This window comes from Rhinolophus sinicus, linkage group LG03, assembly GCF_036562045.2.
Source record: "Rhinolophus sinicus isolate RSC01 linkage group LG03, ASM3656204v1, whole genome shotgun sequence".
In the NCBI taxonomy this organism is placed as follows: domain Eukaryota; kingdom Metazoa; phylum Chordata; class Mammalia; order Chiroptera; family Rhinolophidae; genus Rhinolophus; species Rhinolophus sinicus.
In genome coordinates this window covers 23,867,495-23,889,580 of record NC_133753.1, presented here as the reverse complement: position 1 = coordinate 23,889,580, position 22,086 = coordinate 23,867,495, and the positions used below count along the sequence as shown (strand labels likewise).

At 51.2% G+C, this 22,086-nt stretch overlaps 1 protein-coding gene across 2 annotated transcripts; it reads right to left on the bottom strand.

Moving 5' to 3' along the window:
- Positions 1-1,190: 1,190 nt before the first annotated feature.
- On the bottom strand, positions 1,191-17,106 carry RPS6KL1 (ribosomal protein S6 kinase like 1). 2 transcript variants are annotated; one of them, XM_019733419.2, is made up of 11 exons: positions 16,938-17,099; positions 15,356-15,643; positions 13,969-14,093; positions 12,958-13,050; positions 7,311-7,358; positions 6,824-6,956; positions 5,279-5,875; positions 4,728-4,817; positions 4,479-4,561; positions 2,982-3,077; positions 1,191-2,673 (listed from the first exon to the last, which is right to left on the bottom strand). In XM_019733419.2, exons 2-11 carry the CDS (start codon positions 15,618-15,620, stop codon positions 2,563-2,565), a joined length of 1,641 nt encoding a protein of 546 aa, XP_019588978.2. In that variant the 5' UTR covers positions 15,621-15,643; positions 16,938-17,099; the 3' UTR covers positions 1,191-2,562. The 2 variants fall into 2 exon arrangements, with proteins under 2 accessions (XP_019588978.2, XP_019588982.2); XM_019733423.2 differs by lacking the exon at positions 4,479-4,561 and having other exon boundaries at positions 16,938-17,106.
- Between the last annotated feature and the right edge of the window lie 4,980 nt (positions 17,107-22,086).

The window sequence follows — 22,086 nt, the reverse complement described above, 5'->3', positions numbered from 1 at the left end:
CTCCTGCACTGCTTGTTAGCATTGAAAGCCACATTCTGTCCCATCAGCTACCCTGTGACATCCTGGACTTTTGAAGTAAGTTAACACTAATTTGACAGGAGATGGAATCATGGCTTTCTTGCCAGCCAGGAAGCTGCTCCAGCTTCCAATGAGCCCGTCCAGGTTCCCAGCTTAGTGAAGCCCCTTCGAACACTAGCACACTTGCATTTTTGTGGGGCTTGCATTATTTCTGGGGTGGATTGGGGAGAGGTTACTCTTAAAATGTCACGTTTTGGACGTGATGGCCACATGTGTACCAAGATGCCTAAGGTCAGTAAGAACAGAGGGTAGATGACCTCCTGGGAGCAGTGGTCTGTGAGGGTGAGGGGACAGGTAGGAGCTAAGCTAGACTGAGTCTGGGCGACAGGCATGATGGTGTCCAGGCTTAAACACGGCTTGGTCTTGCCACGGTCCCTGCCCGCTGATCTTGCTTGGCACCACGGCGCCATCTCTGTATAAAGGTCTCACAGGAACAAAGGCTCCCAGAGGGTAGCACTCAAGTTAGCAGGCAGAAAAAAAAATTGGGCTCAATGAAAGGAATTTTAGAATTACCAGGTCCAGGGCGTGGTGCTAAAAGCTTTGATTTTTCTAGTAAACCTACAGAGGGGGTATTAGCCCCATTTTATCAAAAGGAGGAGATGGACTGTCAGCCCCATGAGGGCTGGGACCAGAGTATTCAAAATTCCAGGCCTAGCAAAGTGCCAGATGTACAGTGTTTATTGCACGGATGAGGCCCAGAAGTTCCAGAAGCAACTCCATGCAGCAGCAGTTGGAGGTGGTCCAGCCGGGCTTAGGAAGTGTAGCAAAAGGAACAGTTGTGAACAGACTCCACTCGGCTGTGACCAGGGCCTGTCATTAACTGCTGAACAGGAGCCAGCATTGTCTCAAGGGGTCACCGTGAGGACTAAACTAGTAAACCCCCTAGGCACAGTGACCCTCTTCCAAGACATTTACCACAGAGCCCAGTGCCCCCTGCATGCCTGCACTTCCCCTGGGGCTCAGAGCTGCTCTGCAGGGCACAGGCTGGTATGCCGGTCCACCAGCCCTGCTTCCTACTTCCTAGCAAACTCCAAGCTCTCTCTTGACTATCCCTGAGCTTCTCTGGGGGATACTTCTGGTCCCCCACTCCCAGCATTAATGAGGCAAAGACACCATAGGCAACATCTTTATTGGGGGGATACAGGCAAGCCCCAGGGAACCAGGACTATACTCAGCTGTGTCCCTAAGTCCCCTCTGCCCCAGTCATTCTGGCCTCCACAGCACATGTCCCCACCCCCGGAGTTGGGCCTGGGCCTTCACAGAGGGATGTGTCAGAAGTGCCACTTGGTGGTGTCAGAAACACGGGGCAGAGATCTTGTGGAAGTTTCTATCAAGTGTCACACCCCAGTGACAGGGTGAGTCCTGAGAGAAATGAGAGGGCCCCCAAACCTGGGGAGGGGATTGTCCTTGGGGTAACTACTTACCCCACAAACGTCTTGCTTCTGACTAAAAGCTTGGGCAATCATTCCGTGTGTCTTTTGAGTTCTCATTTCAAAAGGGGATGAAGTCACAGTGGGCAGTGAATTGAGGGGGCCCTCAAGACTAAAATGCAAAATGGTAAATAGGACGAATGCCTGAGAAGGGAATCCTAATGGGTACAACTTGTCTTAGCAGCTTCAGCCTGGAGGCTGAATTGTGGTCTCCTCTCAGATTCATGGGGCAGGCTCCCCATTCTCTCCACACCGGTAGGCTAGATGGGGAATGGACCTTTTTATTCCAAAATGGCTCTATGTGGCAAAGGTGTGCATTCCTCCCTCTCCCCATTCCTCCTTATCCTTACTTTCTGCTCTCCCTTCATTTTGCGCTCCAAAGTCTGAAATCACAAGATAGGAGGCATGGTCAGGAGGGGGGTTTGGATCACCCTGACCCCCCCTCACTCCACGCCCACCGCAGACTTCCCTGCTTCCCCAGCCTCCCCCACCCCCTGCAGGAGTAGCCCCTGTGGAAGAAGCCCACTAGCTGCGTGGCTAAGATGACCGGCCAGGGCAGCCTTGGTTTTAGTCCACTGAGCCAGTGGACCAGTATCCTGAGATAAGTCTCCAGAGATGTCACAAGTGGGGCACAGCATGGCAGGTATCGAGTCACAAAACCTCGTAGTCAGCTCAGCAGGTGGTCAGTAGTTCAGAGCTAATGTGACAGAAGGCACCCTTTAACGTGTAGGTCTGCTTTCAAGGTATAGGGTGTGCACTCAACAGGTATCTGTTGACTGATGGGTGGAGGGGTCCAAGGTGCCTAGCAGGGTGAGATCTGCCCCCTCAGCAGTGACCAGAAAGGGTTTCACTAAGAGCTGGCTGGGGGAGTCTGGGCACCCCCAGGGCAGTGGTGGTGATGACTTCTGAGGCCCGAGAGAGGGCTGAGCAGGAAAGGCAGCTGCCCTGCATTCTTTGCGGAGGGCCACTGATTAGAGGGGCCAGCTCTGGGTGACAGGCGAAGAGAAGAGATCCAGAGCAGTCCAGCTGCTTCCATGGCCCACTCCACCCCCTCTTAGCCCACCAGTTTGCTCCACTGGATAGTACTGAAAAAGGGGTGAGACTTGAGTCTATTGGCTCCACCTCCTCCAGCGCCCAGGCGCCGGGTAGGATCAAACTGCAGCAGCTGTGAAGAAAGGCCCAGTCAGCACCAGGCAGGCCTTCCCAGCCCCTCTGCTGAGGCATGGGCTGACCTCCAGGGACTGTAGTCACTATGGCCCTGGGGGGTTCAGTTCCTGCCAGCCCAGCCCACAGAAACCCCAGTTTTACCCCGGGGGACACTGGAGTTGTTTGGCCACCAACATATAGGAATTTGTAACTTTCTGCACCCACATCAAACATCTAGTAGCAGCGTTTGTTCACACACAGGGTTCTGCCCTCCCAGCGCCCACCCTCAGGCCACGGAGCACCTCCTCTAGGCCGGCTGTACCTCACCTCAGTCAGCAGGGAGGCTGCTGGGCGACTGAGCCACTCAGGCAGCTGGAGCTGGGTGTGGGGCTGGATTCCTGAGGGGTGGCTCTGAGACAGGGCCTGGGAAGACACAGGCAGAGGCCCTTGAGGAGGCAACCCCAGGAAAGCCTGCACACTCAAGCAGCAGCCAGGATTTTATTCTTCCCTGTGTCACATCCCACGGGATGACGATAATGTTAATCGTTGCTTTCTGCTTTGGATCCACTGTATGTCAGACTGCTAGATATCTGAAAGCCATGATCCATACTTTCCAAACAACCCTCAAAGTTAGTCTCTGCATTTTAAAGACAAGAAGCAAGCTGAGAGAGGTAAAGGGACTTAGGCTGAGTTCAGAGTTTGAACCCAGTTCCCTCTGACTCCAAGCTTGCTAGAAGCATTGATCTTGGATTGCAATCAGGGCAGGCACTTCAGAAACAACATTGGAACTTGTCTCGTTACAGAAAAAGTATCTCCATGGTCCACTCAGTTGGCAATAGGCCATGGCATGCTACTGTCAGGCCCGAGGCAGGGCTGTGGCAGGGGAAAAGGCAGGACCTTTTGGCATTCCAGAAGGGGGCAGTTTTGGAGAGCAGCAAGGTCTGTCTGGAGGTCAGTATGAGCTGCCAGAAGTGACCAGGAGGAAAACCAGGAGCCCTGGGCTAGAGAGGTGGTGGGAGACTGAGAGGAAAGAACTGCTCTGAGGATATTTGTGGCCAGGGTGCTCAGAGGCCCTGGGCTGTGGGACAAAAGCAGGAGGAAGCCTGGGAGAACTGCTCAGATGTGGACTTCAAGTCACACTGCATCCACTCTGGCCATTTCCTGGTCAAATGGAGCTTGGCCTTTCTTTCCCTTGATATCTGACCTAACCAGCCCCAGATGCAATGCTGAGCTCATCAGGGGAGGACGATGGCAGAGGCTGCCGTCCTGAGTCAGGGTGTTTGCAGTGGGGATTTTGAGCTCTTGGCTGACCCAGGCCAGACAGGACAGCTGCTGGCCTGGGTCAAGGGAACCCTCTCACCTACCTCCTGGGAAAGTCTGGGGTTACAGGAAAGCATGTGGGGGTGGGGTGGAGTGAGCAGTGGGGAGAGGAGGCTCAGGGGATGACCCAGGTGCCTTTCAGGGAAGACGGGCTCTGTCAAATCCCACTCCAGACCTAAGCCCAGGCGTGCTCTTCCACAAACCTTCCCTGACCATCCCAACTCCACTCGCGTGCATATATGTTGACAGTCTCACTAGTTATAGCCACAGTTGTAGTGCGGATACTAAGTGTGTCCATGTCCTGGGTAGGTGTGGCTTCCTATGTCTCATGGCCTGTGGCGGTCAGCTAGGGAGGGAGCAGCTGTGCTGGTAAGGCACCAGGCCCAATGTCCAGGGTTTGGAGAACTGGGAAGCCTCCACCCCGACATTGGCTGGTTGGACTAAACCCAGCCCATCCTGCACTAGTGACACCTACCAGGGCTCACACCCTGCCCAGCTACTCACCGTTCCAGTCAGCAATTCATACAGTAGAGACCCAAAGCTCCACCAGTCACAGGCTTCGGTCAGCTCAGAAATCCCACCCACCTCTGTGGGAGCAAGAACACACATGTCCCAACCTTACCCAAGAGGGCGGGCGTCCCCTGTACTCATCTTACCCAGACATGGCCCATCCCCGCTGTCATCCTCAGCTCCCAGCTCCAGCCACACAAAGCCATCCAAGCTCTAGGCCCCCAGCGCTCCCTCCCTTCTTGCCTGGGGCACTGTAGAGATTGTCCAAAGCCTCCATGCAGCACTGGGGTTCCACCTCTGACCACTGGCCAAAATACGTGAGCCGGATGTGACCTTCTCGTCCAGTGTGTGCAGGGGGGTAGTTAAGGGGGAGACGAAAATTGCAGTTAGTCATTATGGAGCAGCTGGCATGGGGGAGGGGACTCCAGGGCTTCCCCCAACAATCACAAAGCAGGAGCAAGTGGCCTCACTAGACATGGCCTCACTAGACATGGCCTCCCTAAGGGCATGGCCCCCTGAGGCCCAGAGACAACCGGGTATTCATAGGACTTGCTGCCCTGGACTCATGGCAGGAAAGGGGTTTGTTTCCCAGGCTCAACTTTGGTGACTCAGCAGAGCCCTGCATGAAAAGGCTGGGGAGAGGCAGGGGAAGCAGATAACCTCTGCCGTCCCCTTGACTTCAGGGAACTCTACTTGGCTGTCTTGAGGCTTTGGGGGTCCCTACTTCAGGGGTGTGTTGGGGAGGGCAGCCTACTCCCCCCCCACCGCTCCCACCCCCCGGCCCAGGCACCTACCTGACTGGTCCAGGAGCAGGTTCCGGGGATTGAGGTCCCGACACAGCACTCCCTGCTCGTGCAGCGCCTCCAGTGCCACCAGTGTCTCAGCCGCCCACTGCTTCACCTGCTCTTCCCTCACATTCCAGGAAGACCCCAGGCTGTCCTCATCCACTGAGGTGCGGCTCCGTCCTCTACCACAGCCACAGCCCCCCAGCACCCGACTGGCCCCCTCGCGAACCCAAGGGAGCCCCGAAGGGGACCCTGTGTCCAAGTTCTGGCCAGGTCTTCGCCTGGATTGGAGGTGCAGGAGGCCACCAGGGGCCTTTGGGAGGTCCGAGGAGCAGGTGCTGGTCCTGGTTGAGGGTTCACCTTCAGCCTCTCTCTGGGGTCTGACAGATGGGGCCTCCCTGGCTAGAAGGAGGCTCCGACAAGTCTGCAGAGGCTCCAGGGGGACTCTGTCCTGCAGGTAGTTGTGGCCTGGGAGCCGCCGGGTTGGGGTCCGGAGGCTGAGGCGGGAGTTGAGCTGAGCCTTGATCCTTTCCAGGCTGGAGCCAGACCTGAGCCCAGACTGTTGGGGGTGGGCCTGGGAGAGCAGGTGGGACCAGAGAGTGCCTCCTGGGCCGTGCAGAGGGAGCAGCGAGCATTGGGGCAGGGGAGAAGAAGAGTGTGGACAACAGGTCCCTGTCTCCCTCCTGCCTCCCCTCTGCCTTGGGCATGGACCCTCTACCTTCCAGACTCTCACCTCTGTTCCTCTCTCCCTTAGCCTCTCCTCTCACTCACCTAAAGAGGACCCAGCCTCCCAAACTGGCCCAAAAAGATGCTTAACCCCTAAGGAAATTAAATTATTGTTAATGTCCTTGGCTTGGGTGGTGGTTTCACCAGTGTTTTACATATATATATATAATGTATTTATTTATTATAAGGAGGGTGCAGCTCGCTGACCCATGCGGGGATCGAACCGGCAACCTTGGTGTTATTTAGCACCACGCTCTAACCAACTGAGCTAACTGCCCCCCCCTTATACATATATATTTTAAAAATATTTTTAGGGAGAATAGTATGATAAAATTAAAATAAGTAAAATAAAAGGCGGCTAGACATGGACCTGTGATAACTATGTCATGACAAAAGATGTGTACCTCATTAAAAACACTTATCACTATAATAGGTGATCAATAAATATCTGTTACATGACCCAGGTCCTGTCTTTGCAGCTTTAGTACCACCATCCCATCTGGCCACTCTAAGGGGTGGGCACAGACTAGAAAAATGAAAAGAGCCAAGACAGCAGGAGATAGTGATAAAGGAGACATGTGCATAAATGCCCTTTCACCAGCCCAGGATGGGACCATCCTCCCAGGATGTCACCTGCCCCCCTGGCACCACACAGAGGCTCACAACAGCCATATTCTGCCATCATCCTCCAGACCAGGGTCCCCTGGTCTATGCTGCACATATAGTGCAAGTCACCCCGCTCCCCAGAGCTTGGCATTTTAAGGGGATGAAAGAGGACAAAATCTCAAAGGCCCTACAAGCTGACAGGTGCCCTGCAGTTCCCCTCACCTTGCACGTGCTCCAGGTGCAGGAAGATGGAGTCCTCGCTCATGAAGTACCGCAGCAGCTTGGTCATATAGGGGACGCCATGCGGGATGATGGTCAGCCGCTCCCGGCTTGCCACGTGGCACCTGGACAGGCTCTGGGGAGGGGGGCAGGGCAGGTAGGTCAGCTGGAGACAGGCCTGAAGCTGCTCTGCCAGGGGACGTCACAGCCCAGATTCAGGGGCAATGGGATGAGGGGTGGGAGTCGCTAAGGAGCAGCTGCCTCTCCCCAGTTTCTGACCTGGCCCTCCCCCCATCTCTACCATAGAATCCAGGTCCTCCACCCTCCAGGCCAAGGAGGAGGCAGTATGTATGTGTGGGGGGATGCAGGGAACATGCTCAGGGGCAGGACAAGGGGCTTTTGGATTTGGAGAGAGCATGGGCTTCAGATGTAGGTTCTGGGCAAGGGGTTCCCCAGGGGAATACAGGTTAGGGGGCTGGGCAGCACCTGCCTTCACCACGAAGGTCCCTCCAGTCGCTGGGTCCTGGACCAGCTGCACCTGCCGGGGTCCAGGAGGCACTGGTCAAGGCCCATGCTAGTTCCTGGGGCCCCAAGGCCCTAGCCACAGCCCCCAGGTTCCTCCACTGAGGCTGATTCACTCCAGGGGCAGGGGAGGGAGGGCAGGCTTTGGTGTTGCAGAGTACGCCCCCCCACCCCCACCCCCGGAAACTGAGATTGATCCTGTTGTGCTCATCCACCCTTCTTAGACTAACAGGTCTTAGCTCAGGTGTCACCTCCTCCAGGAAGCCTTCCCAATCCTGACTGGGCTGGGGCCCCTAATTTGTCTCCAGTGCTCTCCAGGTTCACCCTTAGGGGAACCTTACTGCACTAATTTCCTGCCTCCCCACTGCCCTGTGAGCTCCAGGGCAGGAACCACACCTTCCAGGTCTGTGTTCCCAGAGCCCGCACAGCACAGGGCTGTTATACGTGCTTCACACGTGTGAGTGGTCCATCCTGCAGGATCTGCGGGTGTCACAGATGGAAGCAACCTCAGAGCCAGTTACCTCCTCTGATCCAGGCTCTGGGGAGGGGGCAGGGTGAAGAAGCTGAGAGTGTGGCCCCAGGTCCCTCGCGCCCAGAGCACCTGGGCTTGGAGTGCTCCTTCAGGTCTCACGCCTGCCGCCCACCTTCTTTTAAATCATTTCTCTCAGGAGGCTGAGGGCAGCCCACTCCTTCTCCTGTTGGTTTTGGTTAGAGGCAGCGGTCTGCCAATCGCTGGGACAGGGCCTTGTTTGGAGTTGGGCCCTTGACTCATATGGTAGGCAGGGATGGACTCATCACAGGAGAGGGCACAGATGAAGTGGAAAACTTGGCCCAAATGAGGGACATGTGAGGGGCAAGACCAACACCTTGGTATTGTGACTCTGGCTGTCGGCCTGCCATGCAGACACTCCCGGTGGTGGTGGGTGGGAGCCCGTCCCTAAGGCCAGGGATCTAGGCGTTGGTGAAGGCTGCAGCCAATATTGGGACTGGGTTTAGATCTTGGGTGAGTAAACTGATTTTCTCATCTACCAAACAGCAATTTCAAATGCCCCCCTTCCCTCATCACTAGTTTGTTGTGGCCATAAGGGGGAGGGCCCTTTGTGAAGGTCAAGGCCATGAGAATGCCAATTATCACATTTGCCAAGTCACATCACCTCTCTGAACCTTGTTGTTTTTAACTGCAAAATGGGCCATTGCAGTACCTTCTTCGAAGGTCATCGGGAGGATTCTATTAAAGCAGCTCAAGTAGAGCAGCAGCCTGTACCTGCCACATGACATGGCCTCTATAATCTGCAGTGCTTATTATCATCGAGAAGCCTCACACTAGCTAGAAAGCACTTACTCTGTGCTCAGCGCTTTATATAGATTACTTAATTTTATTCCCACAGCCCTACCAGGTGGGTGTTATTAGTAACCCATTTTATTGATGAAGAAATTGAGGTTCAGAGAGGTTATGTTACCTCCAGTCCCACTGCTAAAAAGTGGTAGAGCCAGAATTTGAATCCAGGCTGGCTGAAGCCAGAGCCCTGAAGACTTCACTGCAATTGGGGGAACAACCAGGTGACCTCGGCATGTGCCTTCCGCTCTGGGCCTCAGTGTCCCCAGCATCAGTGAAATGAAGGCATTGGACTGGCTGAGCACCAAGGGCGCTTCCTGCAGGAGTGAGGCGCCCTTTTGACCACCAGAGGTCTCTCCTCCAACAGCCAGAGACCAAACCCAGCCTGGCCCCAGCTCCTTGACCAAATCTGTACAGTTTGAAAAAGAAAACTCTGGGGTCATTTAGGAGAACAGTTTCCCACAAGTTCTGACACCCAGATAATTCCCCACTGTCCCTTGCCAAGTGGGATTCCCTACCACCTTCTCCTGGCCAAGGCCTTCTCATTTATAGAGTCCAAAAACCAGCAGTGAGGGTTGGGGAAGCCAGAAAATAAAACTTGAATAGTATGTTCAAATTTCAGTATATTGAAACAAGTGTATTAATATAGATATATAAATCATATAAAACATAAATTATAACATATATGTAGATATACATATAGAGGGTACCAAAAAAATGTACACACATTTTAAGAGCTGTTATCTATGTAGTGGTTCACCATAATCAGAAGTGTCTGGACGCTGATGGTAACCACTTTGAGCACCTTTTGCAATTGCAGAAGTCAAATGTGACTACATATTGAGTATTACAATTTTAACAGTTTTTTCCTTTCTTAAAATGTGTATACATGTTTTTGGCATTGTGTGTGTGTGTGTGCGTGCATATGTGTGTATATTGCTCTATCTCTATCTATCTATCTATCTATCTATCTATCTATCTATCTATCTATCTATCTATCTATGTCTGTATCTATAGCTATATATTTAAACCTACCCATCTGGAAAGAATGAGACCAAAACGTTAACGATGATTATTTTGGACTTAGGTAGGATGGGGAATTTTTTTTTTCTTTTTGAAACTCCTTTCTCTTTCATTACATCTCAAAAGGGCAGCAGAGGGGGGGCATTTTCCCATTAAATCAAGCAAACAAAAAAATCCCCTTCCTCTTTTGCTCATTGCTATGGGAGACAGAGCATTAGCTAGTCATGTGCCCTCTATGAACCTCAGTTTCATTCTCTGCAAGGCAATTATTAAAATGCAGCACTGTCCAAAAGAACTTTCTTCATGAAGGAAATATATATCCGCACTGTCCAATGAGGAAGCCATTGGCCACATGTGCCTATTAAGCCCTTGAAATGTGGCTGGTGTGACTGAGAAACATAATACTTAATTGTAATTAATTTTAATTAAAATAGTTTTATGTGGCTGACTACAGTATTGAACTATGCAGTGTTATGCTTTCTCCCCCAGGGCGACTGAGGAGGTTTAATGCAATAGCTTCGCAAACAAAACCGTGTCTTACAAATGTAGGGTATCGGTATTGCAGTGGTGGAAGGCAGTTCTGGGTGCCTGCTCTCACCTTTTTAAAAAGAGGTGTTTTTTTGTTTTGTTTTGTTTTTAAAGAAACCCCGAGTTCTCAGGAAGTGGGGACAATTGAAACTTTGGTGAAACACATTAACCCTTTCTTTAAAAATACCCAAAGTGGGGCTGCCGGTCAGCTCAGTTGGTTAGAGCACGGTGCGAATAACAAGGTTGCCGGTGTGATCCCCGCATGGGCCACTGTGAGCTGCGCCCTCTTAAGAAAAAAAAGAAAATGCCGAAAGTATCAAAATCCCAGGAAGAATCTCTCATGGAGCAAGCAAGTCCAAGAGTTTCAAAAAGGTTTGTAAACGCCCAAGGTCCACAGGGGCCAGGCACGTGAGCTAAGTGGGCAGGGTGGGGACAGGAACAAACTGGAGGGCTGTGCCCCTTTAAAGTGGGCAGCCCCTCCCCACTCCCTACTGCTGGGACGTGAGCCAGCATTTCCAGATCTTTTGGTTTTTCAGGAGAAGCAGGAAATCTGGACTTCTATGTGAAACCTGCCAACTTTTAAATGCTGGTAACTAATAATAATAATAAAACACCCCTGTGTTTGAGCCAAAAAAGCAAAAAGGGACTTGGATGACCTTCTTTTTCTTCCCCATCCCTGACTCAGAGCCTGGCTCCTAGATGAGGCTCCCAGGCCCCTATGCTCCCTGGGAGCAGACCCCTGGGTATTCTGGCCAACTGTTACCTCGTCCCTGACCCACCAGCCTCGCTGTTCCCTGTCATCCCCTACGCCTGCCAATATCTCTTCAGCCCCTAGAGACCCCCACTCTGACCACTAGGCATCTCTGGGGCCACTCAAGGCTTCCTGAGGCGGCCCTCTGCTCCTACCTGGCTCTGTGCTGTGGCTGGCCAACACGGCCCTCCTGCCAGGATCTGCCTGGGCAGAGCTGTGGAATGGGACACTGTGACAACATATCCAGGCCTGACTGCAGGGACCTGGGCCCTAACACCGCTCCTAATTTGGGGAAATTGGTGTTCCTGGCTTGGGAAAGATTCAGGAAAAGGAAGCAGGATCTCAGGAAGGAGGGGGAGTAGGTAAGTTGAGTGCCCAAGAAAGGGTAAAAAAGGAAAGCAGGGCAATGTAATTTAGCCCAAATTTGTGCTTTCCCTGTGCACAGGCCTCAGAATATTGGGTTCTGAAAATGCTTTGCATATGCATGTCCTAGAATTAAACAAATTAGGGGAATTTTCATAGACTCCCCTCTTGGAAACTCACGGTACACATTTCATCCTAAAAGCTCTGAAAACTCCAATAATTTTTTTTTTTTAAGTAACTTTAATTCACTATTTCCCAAACTTATTTGACCCAGAACCCCTCTCTCCACAATGCTTATGGTTCAGTGGGATCCCGTGTAGGGAAATGGTGATGGCAGTCACCTCCCCAGCCTGTCCAAGCTACACTGACTAGTGCAGTGGGAGGGCAGGACTGCAGACGGAACTTGCTGACAGACTGGGACCGCTCCAGGGACCTGGGAATAGCAGCGGTGGGGGGGATGGGAAGCCTGCACCCTTCCTGACTCGTTTTTTGTCACCAGCATGTAGAGCCATCAAACATGCATCCAATATTTTATCATGTGCCAGGCCTTTCCCAAAAATTATTTCATTTTAGTTCCCATATCACCCCGTGGGAAGAGGATTCTCCCCCCACTTACGGCTGAAGAAACCAATGCTCAGACAGATGGAGGGACTTGCTCACGGCCACGCTGTACCCAGATAGCACTTCCTCCTCTGGCACGTAGGGAAGCACACACTGGCCTCCTTTACTGTGTGGCCTCCAGACCCATCAAAATCCCCTGATGAGTGTTTGAAATACAGATCCCTGGGCTCAACTCTAGAAATTCTGACTCAACAGGCCTGGAGTGGGGCCCAGGCACTTTAGTTTTAGGAAGCTCCCCAGGTGATTCTGATAAACAGCTAGTTTGAGAAAGCACTGCTTCTGTGACTAGTCAGGTATCCCTTGGTTGGGGCAGAGGGCAATTGAATATTGGCTCAAAACTCAGTTTACCCAACTGATTCCCCCACTCTAATGAGTGTCCCAGGTGCAGGTTGGGATGTCAGTTCCTATCTTCCTTTTTGCCCTGAATGAAGGGAAAGAGTCTCAGATGGGGTCAGGTTGAGGGTGGGGGTGCCAGGAGAGAAAGGGCAAAGTTTCCAAGACCCTGGATGATGCACCAGCCAGCTTGGACCCTCTGCAGGTTAGGTTTCTGGAGAGGAACCGCCACAAGAACTTCCCGCCACAAGAACTTCTTGGCTGTGCTTACTGGGGAGACTCTTGGCTGCAGCCCTGGGGTGGGGGCCTGTGGGAAATGCGAGTGAGCCAGGCACTGTGTGTTGGCAGGCTGCCCTGGACTCAGCTTCTTCTGTGGCTTCTGTCTTGAATCTCTGAGGGAGCGAACCACTGTGTCTGAGCTGGAGGGCTATGGAGAGGGGCTGTCTGCCTCTTCTGTCCCAGTTTCCTTTCTAGGACGTGACTGGTATGTGCTGGGATGAGGAGGGGTGGGGAACCATTGGACACAGATGTTCTCCTCTCCTGGACTCCCTGACTCCTTTCCAGCCTCTGGGGGAATAGTGGTAGCTGCTCTCTCTCGCCACCTGCCACCCCCAATTGCACACACCATCTCCTTCCACACTGCAAGCTCTGCTCACTCACCTTCTCGATGACCCCGACCACCCTGCAGCCCCTCAGCTGCTCCAGGGCAGAGCTCAGCGTGCGGATAGGCCGGAGCCTCAGGCTACTGAAACCCTGCAGAGGTGGGAGACATGCCACGCGGCCTCAGGGCCCAGCCCTCCTCAGCCACTGCTTCTCACCAGGCAGTGGGCAGGGCCTCTGGCTGCCAGGAGAGCAGTGGCCGCAGCAAGCAAGAATGGGGTATGGGCCGACCCCACCTCACAGGGACAGGCTGAGTGGAGAAGTTGGCCCTGTCTGGCAGGGGGCCAACCCTCGTCCAGGCTGGCTACGCCACCCTCATCGCTCAGCTCTCCCCCACAACCCTCCTCCAAGGCTCAGGGGGGCTTCAGAAACCCCCTGTTGAAAGCCCCATCCACAAGAGGGAGATGCTGCCAGGGATGAGGAAATAACTTGAGCACATGTGGGTCTCGGAACATGAGTTGAAGACCAAGGCATGCGGCCCAGGTACCTGCTTTGGGGGAAAGCAGCCTTACAAGATGCAGTGAGCCCAGGTGTGTGTGTCCGTGTCTGTACAGCCTGTGGGCATGAGAAGTGTGCGTGCATTTACAGCCCCCTCTGAGAGCCACTGGATTAGGAAGAGCCATCCAGGGATAGCATTTGTGCACATCTATGTATGCATGTATGTGTGCATATGTGGGTATGTGTCTGCTCCAAAGACTCAATGCCGCCTATTCAAACACAAACAGATCTGGGAGCCTTGGAGTATGTGCACACACGAGCATATGTATGAGCCGTGTGTGAAGATGGGGAGATGTGTGTGTGTACTCTGTAAGGGTGCGAGACTGGACTGGAAATGATTCATGAAATGTTTGAAAATGAATGAAGTATGGAGGGTGTAGGAGAGAGAGGAAGCCGGAACCAGGAAGGAGGAGGGGCAGCCATGGCACACACCACCACCCGCCATGCCCTGCAGACCAGGATTCAGCTCTCTCCCCTCGGAGCCCTCAGGCCCTTGGGGAGGGGTCTCCTCACTGTGCCTGGGCTGGCTCCGCTGCCCAGTGTCCTCTGCAGGTGGCAGTTGAAGATCTCCTCTGCCCGCCGCAGGTACTTGGTAATTTTCAGCTTTACAGCCTCACATCGCTCCTTGTTGGGGTCGACTGTGGGGGGAAGGGGGTCACCAAGACTCACCCCTGCCTCCCCGCCGACCCAGGCCTTGGAGGGCTGGGGTTCCAGCTCCTATTGCCTGCCCTCTGCCCTCCACAGGACAGAGCGTGTCTTTATGAGGCTGGTCAGCAGACTCTGGGCCCACATCTGTCATCTGTTCTTGAGCCCCTCCTCTGGGTGGGAGACCAGCAGGGAAGGAGAAAGGAAGATGGCAGGAGAGGTTGGGAACTGTGGTCACCCTCAGCCTACAGCACTTTTCAGTTGGCACCCACCACCTTGCTGGCTATCACACCCTGGGAAGAGATAGAGTGGGGATTTCCATGTCCATTTTCAGAGGAGGAGACAGAAGCTCCCAGAGGATACAGCTTCCTCCATCTCTGATGCCCAGTGTAAAAAAGGCCAGAGTGGGGATCAGGACTGGAGGACAAAGGAATTCACTGGACAGGCTTGAAGCCTAGGCATTGAGGGGTCTCATTAGCAGGAGGGCAGGCAGCAGGAGGGCAGGGCTTGACTCTGACCACTAGCCTGGCCACCAAGGCCCTCAGGGGTCTCAAACTGGCCTCAGGGCCGCACTCTCCCCAGCTTGGAAATGCCTCATTTTGTCCTGAACAGGCCTCCCTCTCACCTCCAGACCTCTGGAGCACTACTGTCTCTCTCTGGAGCACTACTCAGCCCTTCAGGTGGACAATGCCTACCGTTCTTCAGTGATCAGATAGTGCGACTCAGTTTCCCTCCCTTCACTTCCTCCTTATTGTTCTTCACACCTGGGACTACAATGGCCCATCAACTCATCAGTCTTCCCCCATTATAACGCACGCCCCCAGAGGGCAAGAGCCCTGCCCTGGTCCAAGGCCAGGCCAGAATAGTGGGTCAAGCGCACCGTCTCTGGACCCCAAACTGTTCAAACCCCAGCTCTGCGACTTGATAGCTAGGGAACCTTAAGCAAGCTAATTAACTGCTGTATGCCTCAGATTCCTCATCTGGAAAACAGGAATAAAAATAGTTCTTATATACTTGGAACTACACACAACAACATATATAGTATCTTCTATTACCGTGAGGCTCATACAGGTAAAGCCCTTAGACCTGTGCCTGGCATATAGGTACTGCTCAATAACTGCTCCTGTAGCTATTATTATTGTCTTTCACAGAGGCCCTAGAGGGCCAGCATAGAGCCCTGTCCCCCCAGCACAGATGGAAGGATGACAGGAGCCCTGAGTGAGCCCCTGTCCCTGCCCAGCCCTGCCTGACTCACCGTTCACGCCGCGCAGCAGGACGTCCACGCCGTTCTGGTAGTGGTTGAAGGCAGCCTCGTAGTCCTCACTGACATCGCGCTCCAGGGCCAGCCGGATCTGTGTGGCTGCATCCACCAGGTAGTCACGCTTGGTCATGTCAGGTGCCCCCGGAACCACCCGGTTGCGAATCTGCTCCAGGTATACGCGAGCCTGGGACCGTGCTCTTGAGCAGGGTTCAGGCTCCTGGCCAGGGCTGGGCGAGCACTCGCAGGCCACCAGGCTCATGGCTGCAGGCCTATGCCTGCAACCTGGAATGAACAGATGCATTAGAGAGGACCCAGCTGGGAATAACACCACCACGCCTGCACTCTGGTTTCCTCCACTGAGCATTCAGAGACCAACACTCACCTCCAAGGGCTGGGGAGCTCTGAGCTAATGTGGGTAAAGCCCCTTCACTGGGCCAGATCTTTCCTAAGTGGTTGGTAATAGAAAAACAACACCCTTGGGGCTCCTCCTTTCAATTCAAATTCAGTTCAACAAGTATCACTTGAGCACCTGCTACATGCTGAGCACTGGAAAGAGCTGAAGATATTCATGATCCAGAGCTGCCTTCACCCAGCCTTCAGAGAGTGAACCAGGAAACATGTGGAGGCCACATTCAGGCCAAGGCAGGGGCCCTGGGCTCAAAGGCCTTTCCCCACACTGTTCCCTCCATCCTGCCTGTTCTGCCCTCCCTGTTCCTCTTACAGGGATCTCATTTATCCTTCAGGCTTCGGCTCCAAACAGAATGGATTGCCCCTGCTTGATTTCCCTCAGTGCTGAGGTCAGGGTGGTCGGGAGTGAGGAGCCCCCACAGAGCCTAGCAGAGAGCTGGGCACAGGCCAGGCCTTAAGGCCTGTGGGCAAGTGAAATGACTGAGTGGCAGACTCTGGATGGAGTTAAGAGGAAGGAGGACAGGGCCTCCCCAGTCGTAGGAAGGGGCTCCAAAGCCCTGCCAGCAGCTCCTTCCTGAGCAATGTGTGACACAAGTGTCCAAAGGGATAGAGAAGTGGCTACAGAAAAGTAAAAGGCTCAAAGAGAAACCAGCAGAGCTGCCTCTACCAGTTACTGCAGGGGAATCTTTGCCGTCTCAGGCCCCTTTGGAAGCGGCAGGGCCCAAGCTTCCAACCCCAGGCCATTTCTGCCTCTGGAGAAAGTGAGGAGAGAGCAGGATGGGGAGTGGGGCGGGAAGGGAAACCCACCTCCCAGAGCCATCGGGGAGCTGTGCACCCCGGCGAGAACGCCACCAGGAGGTGGAGGGCAGGATTCGGCCCCGCCACGCGGGACATGCGGCCCTGATGTCTGTGCTGGGGATTCCAAGGCCAAAGGACTGGGATGCTCCCCCCGCTTCAAGGGGCCACCCCGCCGGCTGGGTCCTGCTGGGCAGAGCCACAGGCCCGCGCCTGGACACAGAAAGCGGCGCATCCAGCCCGCGAGTCCCAGGCACGCAAGGGGCACCACCCTGCGGAGGTCGGGCCGAGGAAGGCGGGCTGGGGGAATGAGACGAGGACACGTCCTCGCCTGGGGGAAAAGGGATGGTGAGGGGTCGGGTAAGCACCGTACCTGCCCGAGCCCGGAGTTCGGTCCGCGCGGCCAGACCTACCCCTGCAGCCACCGCCCCTTCACCCCCGCCAGCGACCGTGCACCGGGAACCGCGGCTCTGCGCCCACAAGCCAGGTACAAGGGTCTGGCCGGTGCATCTTGGCCATTGGCTGCAGATGAGCTCATCTTCCATCCGTTAGAATAAACCACCAATCACTGCCCCGTTCAGCTTCTGTCAGCCCTTAAAGCCCCCGCGTCTGCCGTGCAGAGCGTTGGGTGAGGGTGAGAATGGGGAGGGGGTTAGGAGGGGTGTGGGAACAGAGCCCCAAAGAGCTCTCGGCCTCACATGGAAAGGTACTGGCTCAGGTAGTAAATGGCCATCAACTATGATTGCATGGCCATCAGCTGTGGCTAGTTGGCCGTCAGCTGTAACCAGTGAGCCATTGGCCACTAATATAACTGCTGTGGCTACGCTAGCAGAAAATGGGGGGCTAGCAAGAAGATGGTGGCTGAGCTAGCAAGCACGGATTGCAGTTAGCACCGCGGAGTACGGGTTGCAGACAGTGTGGCTCCTGCTTCCTGTGTCTCCAACCCAGCCGCCAGCGAGAGTATAGTGGTGTGACTCCCCTACCTATGGCCCCGTGGGTGTTCTTTTTTGGCCTCACCATGTCCTGCGTTCTTATGTGGGGAGCGGGAGCAGAGACCCCGCCGGAAGCCCCGCATGACAAATGGCGCAGCGAGCAGGGTCTCCCGCACGACATGGGGGACTGGGGGCAGGGGCAGGGGCAGGGGCCTTTATCTGCTTTGTTCACCGATGTACACCAAGGGCCTAGAACAGCATCTAGCACATAGTATTGCTCAATAAATATTTGCTGAATGAATGAGTGAGCCCTGAAGAATAAGAAGAACCAAGAAAGTGTTTGGAGAGGGTAGTGGAGAATAACGTTCTGGGCAGAGAAACAACATGTATAAATGCCTTAACAAATTAAGGGAGAAAAATAACATCTGTACATCAAACAGATAGCATAAAATCATTTGATAAAATTTAACATTCATGATAAGGACAAACTCTTTAACAAAATCTAAACAAACTCATGAACTTACTTCTTAACTTGATAAAGGTTATCTACCAGAAGCTTAGAGCATATGTAATGAATGTAACTTACACCATGTGTAATGGTGAGCAATAGAAGCATTCCCACGGTCCTGTTTGCCTTCTGGCATATGACAGGATCTCACTTCTCTACCCCATTGGAAGTTAGGCTTGGCCAGTGAACTTGCTTTGAAATGCTAGTGGACAGAACATGAGTTACTTCAGGGTGGAAACTTCAAAAGCCAGTCCATAATTCAACTGCCGCTTCCTTCTGCCCTGCTCATTGTAGAAGTACATGTCCGTGGAGGCACAGAGCTTCCATGAGCCTGAGCCTCTAAAAAACAGCAATAAGGAACTCCTCCCTGGTCCATGACTTGTGTTGGACATGAAATGTGAGAAATAATTTTTTTAGTGTGTTAAGCCACTAGATGTTGGGATTGTTACTGCAGCATCCATTGACCGATATTGAATGCTATACCCAGAAATGAATCAATGCCTCTACTCCTCAACAACACACTGAAAATTGCAATTCATACAATAAGAAATTAAAAAGGGGCCGGCCCGGTGGCTCAGGTGGTTAGGGCTCCATGCTCCTAACTCCGAAGGCTGCCGGTTCGATTCCCACATGGGCCAGTGGGCTCTCAAACACAAGGTTGCCAGTTCAACTCCTCGAGTCCCACAAGGGGTGGTGGGCAGCGCCCCCTGCAACTAAGATTGAACACGGCACCTTGAGCTGAGCTGCCTCCCAGATGGCTCAGTTGGTTGGAGCATGTCCTCTCAACCACAAGGTTGCTGGTTCGACTCCCACAAGGGATGGTGGGCAGTGCCTCCTGAAACTAGAAAACGGCAACTGGACCTCGGAGCTGAGCTGCGCCCTCCACAACTAAGACTGAAAGGACAATAACTTGACTTGGAAAAAAGTCCTCGAAGTACACACTGTTCCCCAATAAAATCCTGTTCCCCTTCCCCAATAAAATCTTAAAAAAAAAAAAGAAATTAAAAGGAACAAGAGGTTTAAAGATTGGAATGGAAGAGGCCAAATTCTCATTATTTGTGATGATATGACTATCCACCTGGAAAATCCAGAGCAATAATTGGTGAGTTGAGCAAAATGACCAGACACTAGATCAATATTTACAAATCAAGAGTTCTCCTATACAGCAGCAATAACGACTTGAAAATGTAGTAATTTTAAAATCCTATTCTCCATAGTAACAAAAACTATGACATACTTAGGAATATACTAATTAGAAATATATGACCTTCAGGGAGAAAACAATAAATTTGTATTGAAAGACCCAAATAAAAAGAGAGATGTGTTGTGTTCTATAATGGGATGACAACCATTGCAAAGATGTCAATTCTACCCAAATTAATTTAAAACTTCATTGCAATTCCAATAAAAATACCAAAAGGACTCTTCATAAAACTTGTTTCCAAAATTCATGTGCATTCATTCACTTAACAAACACTTATGGATGACCTACTATGGATCTGACTCTGTTCTAGGCAATGACAGTCTGGTGGTGAATAACACAAAGAAAAAAAGCCTTCATGGAACTTCATTTCAATGGCGAAAACCAATAATAAACACATAGACATATAGATATATAGTATCTCATGTCATTTTAATGATATATATATATACACACAACAATAACCCCTTGAAAAAGAACAAACGGTGGGGGTTAGAAGCTTGCCTTACCAGATTAAAAGACATAGTATAAAGCTGCAAGTTTTAAAACAGGTGGCATTGGTGCACATAAATAGATAAGAATAGAATAGAGGCCCCAAACAAACTTGTCATATAGGGAGATTTGACTTTGGATAAAGAAGGCATTTCAAACCGGTGGATGAATTCTTCATAAGAGGTGTTGGGAAAATTGACTTATGGAAGAAAATTGATCCCTACTTCACATCATATACAAAAATAAATTCAAGTTTAAAATTCTAAATTTAAAAATCCCACAAATTTTTAGAAGGAAATGTGAAGAATATCAGCATGATCTTCAGGTAGAAAGTACCTTTTAAATATTCCTGGTGGGGAAAGATATGTAAATTAGAACATTTTAGAGGGTGATTTATCAGAACTATTTAAAGTGAAAATACACGTAATCTATGACCTATCAATTCTTCTTCTAGATATTTAATCTAGAAAACACTCAGATACATAAGGATATATATATCAATATTCATTGCAGTATTGCTTACAATATCAAAAAATTGGAAAAAATTCCAAATTCAATATTTTATGGAACATCAATATGACAAAGAATTAATAAAATGTGATATATTAACATTTGTATATTGAATTATTATTATTATTATTCAGCATTTAAAAAGAATGAACCAGAACTAAATCTATGTGTATGAACATGTGAGATCTCCAAAATATATTCTTGAGTAAAAACAGTCAGTTTCCAAATGCTACCTACAATATGCTATTTATATTTGTATTTTTAAAGTACACACACGAAACAATACTATTTATATATTATCTATTTATTATAGTACATTAGTCAAGATTTTCCAGAGAAACAGGATCAGTAAGATGGATAGATGATGGATAGGTGGATAGATAGATACATTTCTTATTACAAGAAGACCCACGATCTGCCACCTGCAGGCTGGAGAGCTAGAAAAGCCTGTGGCATGGTTCCCATCTGAGTCTGAAGGCCTGAGTACCAGGAACACCCATGGGGTACGAGTCCCAGACCAAGGGGAGGAGAAGATCAATGTCCCAGCTCAACCGGGAAGAGAGAGCAGAGTCTCCCTTCCGGCACATTTTTGTTCTATTATAAGCCCTCAATGGATTGGACGATACCCACACTGGGGAGGGCAATCTGCTCTACTGAATCAATTCAAAATGCTAATCTCATCTGGAAACACTGTCACAGAAATAATGTTTAATATCTGGGCACCCCATGACTCAGTCAAGTTGACATAACATTAACACATCACAAACAGTAATAGCTAACATCGACTCACTCAGCACTAGAGTAATAGCTAACATACTATGGGCCTGGCACTATCCTCATCTCTTAACATGGAACATCCTATGTCAATCCTAAAACAACACTATTAGTTACTGTTATTAATCCTTACTTTACAGATGACAAAACTACCGGTAAGGCCGATGGAGGTTACCTAATATGCATAAGTTTATATGATTAGAAAGTGGGAGCATTAGGAATCAAACTTTGGCAGTTTGGCTCCAAGCCCCAAGCCCTGGACCACTATGCTGATTCACACTGAGCTCCTGACGGTGGCGTTATTTAGGGAGTGAAGGCAGTGGCCTGGATGGACTTGGGAGAGGGAGCAGGCAGTGCTCAAGTAAAGCTCTACAATCCCTGTGATGTTCTATGTTTTTAAAGAACAAAATAAATTGGTATATTATTTGTAATGTTAAAATTAATTTTTAAAAAGTATATATTAAATTATATACATGTGATGAGATCATTATTTTTTTCAGGATATAGTGACTGGGGCCATGAGGAAGTAAAGCGTGCTTCATAAGCCTCTAATGGTGTCCTAGACCCGGTTTGATGGGGAGGGGTGTTTGGGATGCTTTCCTGAGGAAGTGCCTTTGAGCTGAGTTATGGATGATGCATGCTTGTTAGTCAGCAAGGTTGAGAGGTTGGGTGTGGAAATGGAGGAGGGATTTCCTGGCAGAGGAAACAGCATGAGCAAAGGTCCTGAGGGAGCAGCACAGATTTCAGGCACTAAGAAAAGACAAGTGCGTTCTCCCTTAAAGAAACAGAGGGCATGGCATGAGATAAGGCTGGAAAGGTGGGCCGAGCTCAGACGTCATGGAGGCTCCCAGGCTGAGGAAAGGACTGGGAGTTTAATTCTGAGAACTACATGTACTGCTGAGTAATTTGAAAACTGGAAATGCTGATTGGCACCATGGAAATCCCTGGAATCACTTTTGCAGGGCTGTGCTACGGTAGTGAGAGGAAATGCCACGAAAGAGAATGAAAGTGTAGATAACTCTCTCAAAACGTGGATCTGAAGCCCAAGACAGGGAGGCATCTGGAAGGAGACTGTGCAATTGAGGGATGGGTTTGATTTTTGCAG

What these genes read in the sequence shown, in the direction of transcription:
- RPS6KL1 (XM_019733419.2), bottom strand. Translation starts at nt 15,620, where the DNA reads ATGAGCCTGGTGGCCTGCGAGTGCTCGCCCAGCCCTGGCCAGGAGCCT. An exon ending in GCGGAGCCAGCCCAGGCACA is followed by an intron (nt 13,051 to 13,968) that starts GTGAGGAGACCC and finishes CCACCTCTGCAG; the next exon opens with GGTTTCAGTAGCCTGAGGCT. An exon ending in CAGCCTCCCTGCTGACTGAG is followed by an intron (nt 2,674 to 2,981) that starts GTGAGGTACAGC and finishes CTTTCTTCACAG; the next exon opens with CTGCTGCAGTTTGATCCTAC.